The sequence below is a fragment of the Montipora foliosa genome, chromosome 14 (assembly GCF_036669935.1).
Source record: "Montipora foliosa isolate CH-2021 chromosome 14, ASM3666993v2, whole genome shotgun sequence".
NCBI classification, from domain to species: Eukaryota; Metazoa; Cnidaria; class Anthozoa; order Scleractinia; family Acroporidae; genus Montipora; species Montipora foliosa.
This window is the reverse complement of record NC_090882.1, coordinates 22798401-22808149: the sequence shown is the minus strand read 5'-3', so window position 1 is coordinate 22808149 and position 9749 is coordinate 22798401. Positions and strand designations below refer to the sequence as shown.

The 9749-nt window shown below is 40.3% G+C and overlaps 1 protein-coding gene across 1 annotated transcript in view; it reads right to left on the bottom strand.

The window, feature by feature from the left end:
- LOC137984524 (uncharacterized WD repeat-containing protein alr2800-like) overlaps nucleotides 1-9749 on the bottom strand; it is a 9873-nt gene continuing 124 nt past the window's right edge. The window contains exons 1-4 of the mRNA XM_068831688.1: nucleotides 9248-9749; nucleotides 8054-8191; nucleotides 2508-3429; nucleotides 1-1187 (exon numbers count right to left, since the gene is read on the bottom strand). The exon at nucleotides 9248-9749 is cut by the window's right edge and continues 124 nt beyond it. Of these exons, the coding sequence (XP_068687789.1) occupies nucleotides 1-1187; nucleotides 2508-3384 (2064 nt within the window). The 5' untranslated portion in view covers nucleotides 3385-3429; nucleotides 8054-8191; nucleotides 9248-9749. The remainder of the gene's footprint in view (nucleotides 1188-2507; nucleotides 3430-8053; nucleotides 8192-9247) is intronic.

The following is a 9749-nucleotide window of genomic DNA, read 5'->3' as shown; positions in this document are numbered from 1 at the left end:
CTATAAAAAGCTGTTTTTCCTCATAAATGCAACGAATGCATCCATGGAATGACAATCTAGAAACTCCTCGTTCAATTTGTCGAAACGAGAAATGAAATAGGCATGGAAACGGCACTTTGCAATTGCTACTATTTCTTCCATACGCTGTTCGCCTGCTTCTTTAGCAAATGACTGAAGGAGCTTATGCATTGCAAATTTTCCAGAGTGGGAGTTTGAATCGAGAAGAGACTTTCTTCGGAGTCGTTGCAACATTTTCTTGGTCTCAATCACTCCCGTAACATTCAATACAGCTGAGGCGAGATCCGTGGTAAAACATCCCGGAAGAACAGACAAAGACACAAATGCTTCTTTTTCTGCCGGAGAAAGTCGGAGGAAAGACTTTTCATACAGCAACTTTATTCGTTGGTTAGCTGGATAATCTGGATTGTCTAAGATATCGACGATACTTTCTGTTGCGGACTCAGTGATTTCGTTCAAACACTGACTTGTTTGAACATCATCTTCACAAACTAGAGAGCACATTAACATCATTGCAAGAGGCACACACCCACATATTTGGGCAATTCTTGCGCAGTCATCGGGACTAGCATTTGGCACCAATTCATGAACTATAGCATGAGATGAAGTATCATCCAGTGGCCTTATTCTTATTGATTTGTGACCTTGGAAATTCAAGTTCATAAACTCAAATGATTCTCGTGTGGTCACCACCAGGGTTATCTTCTCATTTTGCATGAGAATTTCTTGAAATAGTTGCAGGACGTCTTCTTTTACTTTTGGAATTCCACTCTCTAGTAGATCATCTACATTATCAAGAATAAATACAAGGGAATCTGAAATGTTGCCGAGGGTCTCGATTAACTCATCTTCTAACGACAGAGGCTGAGGTACTGATCTCTGACTCGTGGTGGGTTGTCTTGCGAGGCTGAAAAGCTTTGATATCAGATCTGCCTTTGTCTGGAGTCCTCGTGACGAAAGAAAACAAACAGGAAAGCCTCGAGACTGCAGTTGGTGCCCCACTGCTATTGCCACCGATGTTTTTCCGAATCCGGGTGAGCCCCAGATCGTCACGATTCGGGTATGTTCGGATCTCACGAGATCCACGATCTCTTTGCATTCACTCTGTCGGCCAGTGAAGTTTGGAACCATTGAAGGAAGACGAGATCTTGGGACTGTTGGCTTGATGTCTTTGTAATGCAAAGTAAAATACAAAGTAGACATTGCTTACTTGTTATTATTTTTTGGATATCCTTTGTCTCGTTGAGACTTTGTAAACTGCAGAGAAGGTTTTTAAGAAGTAAGAACAAATATCATCTTTAACTTTGCGAACATAACTGAAATTATAATTTAACAGAGATATTTCCCGTTTCCTTTCCATTGCATTGTAGAGATAGCAAAATGTATTTGCAGTCATTTAAACCAAGACAGACCTTATACAGTATTGGCCACGTTCCTGAGATGACGTCAGTGCAGAAACTCCTCTTCACGGCGTAAATTAAAGATAATTTGTTTGTGACGTCATCTCAGAAATTGGCCTAACGCTTTGATTTGCTTAGTTGTAGAAGAAATTTAATAACTAAAGACATGAAGATATTAGCCTTAATAAATCAACACATTGATACACTGATACATGATAGATGCAGGCCTACATGACGTCTATTCGGACATAGATGCCGATTTCGCAAGAGAATGTGAAAACGACGGACCGGCGCCGCTTCACTTGTTATCAACGTGTTGAATTATCTTTAAGTCTTTAAGTCTTTAATGAGTTTACTCCTAAAACAGCAATAACTATACTAGGAGTTGGGTTAGGTTTAGGGTTAGGGTTAGGGTTAGGGTTTAGCGAGCATTTCAATGTAATATCTATATTTCCTTCATTGAATCCTTTCACGGAAACACATGAGCTCAACAAATCTACCCGCTTCCAGCTGTGTGGCTTGGCATAGTTCAGTTGGTAGAGCATTGCACCATTGGAACCACCTGGATTTTGACTCAATTGCTTAAATTGTCTAGAAAAGTGCGAGGATCGTTTCTCTCTTTGGTTTCAACTACTGTACCGCTCGGAAATGTTTAAATTACAACGCTTAGAAAAGAGAGTGTCCTTGTGAACGAAGGAAAGGATTTAAAATTACCCACTTGAAAACCTGTATTTTGACTTCACTTTTCGATCCAATCACTTTCCAAACAGTCATGCAGTCTTACAAATGCTACAGTTGTGACACTTTCAAAAACTTAGGAATGCCTTTTGTAGTGGAAAAGAAACTTACAAGAACGGTGCAAGTGCACAAGCAGTTTCGAGCGGTAATGTAACAGTCTCGTTTATTTTTATGTGACTTGTGTGTCTTTTTTTTTTAACGACGCGAGATATGGTTTTTTATTGATGCACGGAAGATCTGTCTGTCTTGTTGTCATCTTTTCATTGACAAACAGTAAGTTGTTTATTACGCCTATTGTTATATCCTGCTTTTTAGAAAGAGGCTTGAAAACAGTTAAGTCCTTCTTTTTACCTGTATTTTCTGTTTCTGTATCTTGTTCCTCTTCCTTCTTTTTTAGCTCATGGATCTCCTTCCCTAACGCACTTATATCTTCCTGTTGCATCCTCAAGCCCTCCTCAGCTGAATTCATATGCTCCACAACCCTTTGCTCTAGCATAGCGACCTCTTCTTTGCTGGCAGTGAGGCTTTCCACTTTCTGTTCTATGGCTGCTAAGGACTCCTCAATCTTTTCCATATCTGCATTTCTGCTCTCTAAACATTTTATGTGTGATTGCTTCTCTTCCCTTACCTGTTGTTCCAACTTACGGACTTCTGCTATTGGAAAGTCAGATGCAGTCAAACTTCCAAAGGCATCAATCGATGCAGTTGAAATTCCAAGAGCCTTGAACGCTTCTTTAGCATACTGAATGTTCTGGTCAAATGTTGCTTTGTCCATCTCCAAGCGAGAGGAATGACAAACCGTATTCCTCAAACGCCGAAGCTGATCAATGGCCAGTGCAAAGGTTTCGGCATTATCACCTACTGGGCTTAACACAGATCCATGGAAACTTCCATGAGGAATAACTCGGGGCTTCACATACAAATCACTAAGTGTTCTGTAACGCATGCTGAAGGATTTTGCATAGATAGTAGCCTGGAATAAGGCAGTGCAATCCCATTCATTGTACGACTGGTTGGTAGGAACTTTAGTTGTCCCTCCCTCTGTAGAGAGAAAGAGATTTCTCACAGCAGTGGAGTCATCCCAAAGCTGGTATCCAGGGCGATGCCCAATGGTGGTGTCCCACATCGTCTTAAAAGTCTGACGTAAAGCCTTTGGGAATTCATTTAAAACCAGAGACAAACACTTGAAATGATTTAACTCCTCGTCACGATAAGGGTGCAAGGACATCACGAATTAGTGATAATAAAGCAATGCAACAGTCACGAAAAGGACCTAAACCAAAAAAAAATGAATAAATATAATACATAAGCAGATTTCATTTCATTCTCCCCTTACGGGAAAAGAAATGGTGATTGCTCTTTCTGGAAAGATGCGCTTTAACCTGCTCTCTAGAAGAGAATAAATTTGAAAGTTTTGATGTTTGAAACGGAATTTTTTAAAGACACAGTGGGAAAAGAGTTCCATTACTCGCTCCGTGTCGACAACTTTTGCCTGGCTTACAAAATGAGTTTAAAATTTGCACAAAAACCTATCCAATACACGATGATTCATTCTAAGTTGAAGCGGCGCAGAATCCTTCCGTCGCAGAAACTGGGCCGAAAACGTTACTATGCGTTAACAAAAGCCCTATCCAATATGCCTTTTCCTTAATTAGATATCAGATATAGAGTAGCTTAGTCAGACCTTTGATTCTTGCATAGGCAAAGTTGGATATCGACATTATTCTATGTTGTACGCTGTATACTGTTGTATTGTAAGATCTTTGCCACGTATCGAGAGTGTTATTAATTAGTTAGATTCTAAATTCTAAACTTGAAAACGTTTCGCCTTCCCGGCCTCTTCAGTTCTTAATATTATTTAGGTTTCTGGATTTGTACTTGTATTTGCATAAGATCTACACGGTCTCCCATGGGAGGCAGAACGTTAATTGTAGAGCGTTAATTGTAGATGTTTGAATGTCAATTAATCCTTTTCAATTCTTGCGTGTGGTAAACACACGGTATTCCATTCTTCTTTCGCGTTCATACTCTTTCTTTCTGGGATTTTTCTGATATGTATTGCTTCTGTTATTTGTCTCATCATTGAGTCTCGGTGAAAAGTTCTCACGACGTTCATTGTGAATTGCTGGATATAGCCATTGTGCTCTTTTAGACAATGACTCCATAAAGGCGAGTTCTGTTCTTTCTCTTGTAATAACTTCATGTGTTCTTTTCCTCTCGTGTAGGCGTTGCGGGCTGTTTCTCCACAATATTTGCTGTCACAGTTGTTGCACTTTATTTCATACACAATGTTGTTCCTCGAGCAATCACCTTTCCCTCTTGATGTGCATACAAAACAGTCTTCACGTCTACAGTTTCTCTCTTTCATGGGGTTGGATCTTTGTAGAAGGGACGTGATCGAAATTCCATTCTTCTCAACCACCTTTATCCTAAGTGTCGACTTATTGATCTCTTGCTGTATCGTTTTCTTTAGCTCTCCGTTGGGTGTGGCAGGGATGAATAGTACTGAATCGTAGTTTCCTTTCCCATACCACTCTTGTGCCTTTGATCTTTTCTTTCTTTCCCTTTCTCTCTTCTTCCATTCTCTTGGTCGGTAAAGGGGTCTCTCTCCATTCCTATCTTTCTCTAATAGGGTGTGGTATGCTGACAGGGCTGACTTGACGACTTGATGTCTGAAGGCTTTATCATATCCTGAATACTGCATCTTTAGTGTGGTGTTTGACGCATGCTCAGTTATTCTTTGCCACGGTAGGCTTGGGCTACAATTCAGGAATACTCTTAGTAGTTCTTGGGTCATGACGGCGCGTTTAATTGACCACGGAAGTGCAGAGTCGGCGGGTACGACTGTTTTCGATGAGACCTCCTTCGCGTAGAACTCGTGCATGATCAGATGTCTTTGGTTGCTCATATCCTCTTCTAACCACACCTTCAGGTCTAGGATAGGCATCTTGCCGTCTTTGTGGTTTGAGGGAACATCTATTTCCAGCTGGATCGACGGATGAATATCATTGGCGATTTGTTGCAGTGTTTCCATTGTGTGTTTGTCTTTCGGTTCTGTGCGGTTGTTATCATGATTCATGATTCCACACTAAAGATGCAGTATTCAGGATATGATAAAGCCTTCAGACATCAAGTCGTCAAGTCAGCCCTGTCAGCATACCACACCCTATTAGAGAAAGATAGGAATGGAGAGAGACCCCTTTACCGACCAAGAGAATGGAAGAAGAGAGAAAGGGAAAGAAAGAAAAGATCAAAGGCACAAGAGTGGTATGGGAAAGGAAACTACGATTCAGTACTATTCATCCCTGCCACACCCAACGGAGAGCTAAAGAAAACGATACAGCAAGAGATCAATAAGTCGACACTTAGGATAAAGGTGGTTGAGAAGAATGGAATTTCGATCACGTCCCTTCCACAAAGATCCAACCCCATGAAAGAGAGAAACTGTAGACGTGAAGACTGTTTCGTATGCACATCAAGAGGGAAAGGTGATTGCTCGAGGAACAACATTGTGTATGAAATAAAGTGCAACAACTGTGACAGCAAATATTGTGGAGAAACAGCCCGCAACGCCTACACGAGAGGAAAAGAACACATGAAGTTATTACAAGAGAAAGAACAGAACTCGCCTTTATGGAGTCATTGTCTAAAAGAGCACAATGGCTATATCCAGCAATTCACAATGAACGTCGTGAGAACTTTTCACCGAGACTCAATGATGAGACAAATAACAGAAGCAATACATATCAGAAAAATCCCAGAAAGAAAGAGTATGAACGCGAAAGAAGAATGGAATACCGTGTGTTTACCACACGCAAGAATTGAAAAGGATTAATTGACATTCAAACATCTACAATTAACGCTCTACAATTAACGTTCTGCCTTCCATGGGAGACCGTGTAGATCTTATGCAAATACAAGTACAAATCCAGAAACCTAAATAATATTAAGAACTGAAGAGGCCGGGAAGGCGAAACGTTTTCAAGTTTAGAATTTAGAATCTAACTAATTAATAACACGCTCGATACGTGGCAAAGATCTTACAATACAACAGTATACAGCGTACAACATAGAATAATGTCGATATAGAGTAGACATACCCAAAAAGATCTCATTTTAGTAACCAACATGTAAGAACATATTTTGACCGGAACTCTGGTTTGGAGAAATTTGAATGAAGGTTGCCATGTTTTAATCCGAAGACCCAGTGTTTCAGGCGTTTCGATACTCCAGCGAATCCTTTTTCATTCATCAAAATAAGTAAGAGGGAAATCAATGAAACACTAAAGTGTTTTTAGAGATAAAATATAGCCTTTATGGGACAGAGACCTAAAAAAAAATGCGACCAAGCGCGCGTGTACTGCAAACCCTCGCGGGATCAGGCCCTCGTTCTCGCGTTGCTACGTCAGATCGCGACATGTCATATGCAATTAATTGGACGACTCCAGTTAGCAAACAGGGAGGCGCGGTGGCCTCATGGTTATTGCGCTCGACTCCGGATCGAGTACTCCGTGTTCGGGTCCTGGTCGGGGACATTGTGTTGTGTTCTTGGGCATCCAGGTGTATAAATGGGTACCGGCGAAAATGCCGGGGGTAACCATGCGATGGATTAGCATCCCATCCAGGGGGGAGTTAAAATACTCCTAGTCGCTTCACGGAGGCTCGTAGCAGACTTTATCTTTACCTTACCAGTTAGCAAACGATAGAAATTAATAGTTTCAAAATGTTGGAAGACACTTCAGTCGGGCTGACAAACTTCTGTAATTTTAACTTAAGAAAAATCTACTTACTAAATGTTGTGCGGAGTGTTTGGATTGTTTTACGAATATTCTGTAGCTTGATAAGAAAATCCTTAGCATGCAGAAATATCGAAGAAATATTTTTGGAATGGTAATTTTATTTCCATCGTGAATGGCAAATTGGTGTTTTTATAATTAGAGTTGGCGATTTACTGACGGACTCGGACAAAATTGATAAACTCAGAATAAATATGCGACCCTATTCACCTTTTCTTAACCTCTTCATCATCATCATCATCATAAATCCTTATGGCCCCCATTGGGGTATAGAGTCGCTTAACCTCTTAAACAGGCTCAAACCAGTTTTCACACTTCCAAAAAACTGTACTGTTGGGAAGGATTGAATCTACCCAACTGCTTCACTTAACGGCAATGTTATGGTACCATACGAAACACCAATAACTGCACTCAACAATGTGACGTAATAGGTTACCACGGCAACAAAAAAGGCATCCAAAAACACCCTATATTGCTGGAGAGTGATTATCAAGCAAAGATAAAACTTTCTGCAATGTTGAAAAAAATTGTATGGAGCAGCTTCATAGCTACCTTCACAATCGGACATATAGGGCATTTTAGATGGTTCTTTTGTTGCCATGGCAATTTATTATTTATTACGTCACATTAATATGTCCATCTTGTTAAGAAATTATTGCCGTTTCATTTGGTACCATAACATTACCGTCAAGTGAAACAGTGCCGTAGGCTTAATCCTACAAATAAGACATCCCTCCAAATTGTTGAAACCGGTTTGAGCGACCTTAAACGAGATTTTTGAGTTAATAATTGCAATAGATACGATTACTATAAAATGGGTTCTGTGAGGATTGGAGCCCACAACAGGGAACAGTATTTCGATCTTCAAGTACATGCAAATTTCGACGTGAATTCTTGCCGGAAGTAATTTGTCTTCGAATTTACGATTGCGATCCAAAACTCCTAATTCATATTGAGTCGAAAACGATCAACTGAATTGGAAATAAATTACATGCTGGCATTTGGTGCAGTCTTAGACAAACGAATGAGAGCTAGATTGTCAGTACAAAATATGAAACAGATACTGTGGTAAAAAATTAGCATCCTACAGGTAATGCTCACCTTGTAGAGCTACGGACGAATCCCTTGAATATTCTTGCTTGCCCTATCACTGCAGTTCCTTGGATATATGTAATCAATTGATGCACTTACATCAACATTAGAACTACAGCACTGTTTAGAGTCGACGTAATGTTCTGCCTATGACAGAGGGAATATGATTCATTGTTATTACTTAATAAGTACATTTGCTTGCGCAGGAAAAATGCTTTGAAGCCGTCTTTTAGGGCGCTTTCTGCCCAACACAAGAGAAGTCGACTCAACTCGAAGCTGGGTTGCCAAAGCTGGCAATAAGGTAGTTTAAATTTGATGAAACCGGAATATTAAAGAACCGTGTATCATTTTTGTCTACCACATTTTCCGCATGGATATGCTCAAATGCGTTTTGCTACGACGAACAGAGCAAGAAATGTTTCATACCAAACAAAACATGGCTAAGCACCCCAGCTGGCAGGAGACAACTAATTGGCTTTTTATAAAGTATGGTAGAGGTGAATTTGGGATCAACGAAACCCTTCGACACCACATGCAAACCTTTACAGTCAAACCAAGTGAAGCGTACCCCTCAAGATTGCATTAATGAACTGATTATTTGAAACTTGAACCCGCTAGTCGTTTCAAGAATGCAATAATGAATTGATTATTCGAATATTGAACTCGCTCGTTCGATCCAAGAATACGGCTAACGGGTTCCGTTTCCGAAAAATCGATTCAGTATTGCATTCTAGAAAAGACTAGTAGGTTTGAAACCTACTAGTCGCAACAGTGAATTGATTCTTCGAAAACGGAAGCCGTTAGCGAATTTAGCCGTATTCTTGGATCGAGCGAGCGAGTTCAATATTCGAATAATCAATTCATTATTGCATTCTTGAAACGACTAGCGGGTTCAAGTTTCAAATAATCACTTCATTAATGCAATCTTAAGGGGTACGCTTCACTTGGTTTGACTGTAGACCACAACACCTTTATGTGTATCAACCAGAAGTTTGTGTAAGGTGCGCATAATGAGATTATATCATTTTCTTATGTACCAATTGTTAGTTTAGAATTACTGTGTTTGCAAACATCTACAAGAAGGAGATTAGAATGGCTTGTTCGGTGTTTACATCATGATGGCGGAAGTGATCCCTTCTTCTCAATAAATTCACTAAGCTGTAATTTCATATTTGGAAGATGCATGGGGAAGACATTACTCACCTCAAAGAATCGAACGACCTCAAACCTGTGACGTCCAGTGTAGGCACAATCAGTGTAAACTGCAACTCAAATCGAACGAAATGATGTTTTGTAGGAATGGTATGACTAATGAAGCACAGGCAGCCCAAGTTCAAAATGTTTGGAGTTCAGTGTAACCTGACATATGCCATATTACATAACTACGCGAAACGTGACTCCCGCCTTACAGCATATGGAGGTATTGTGTCACAACGGTTTGAATTTGTAAAGCTTTGTATGGGAAGGCAACGGCTTTGCTGGAAAAGTCAATTATTCTTATATTTTGTGAATAAAATCTACTTACTCTGTTGCCGTGTTGTATTCTTTGTTGTTGGCCAGCTTCGCAGGCCGATCTAACGCGATTTCGGCGATTTATCGTTTTGTGGGTTTCCACTGCTAAAAGAAAGACGAGGCTGCACACTGATTTCCGGAGTGCCCGCCGCTCGAAGCGAATAAATCCACCGAAAATAACCCCGTCGACTCA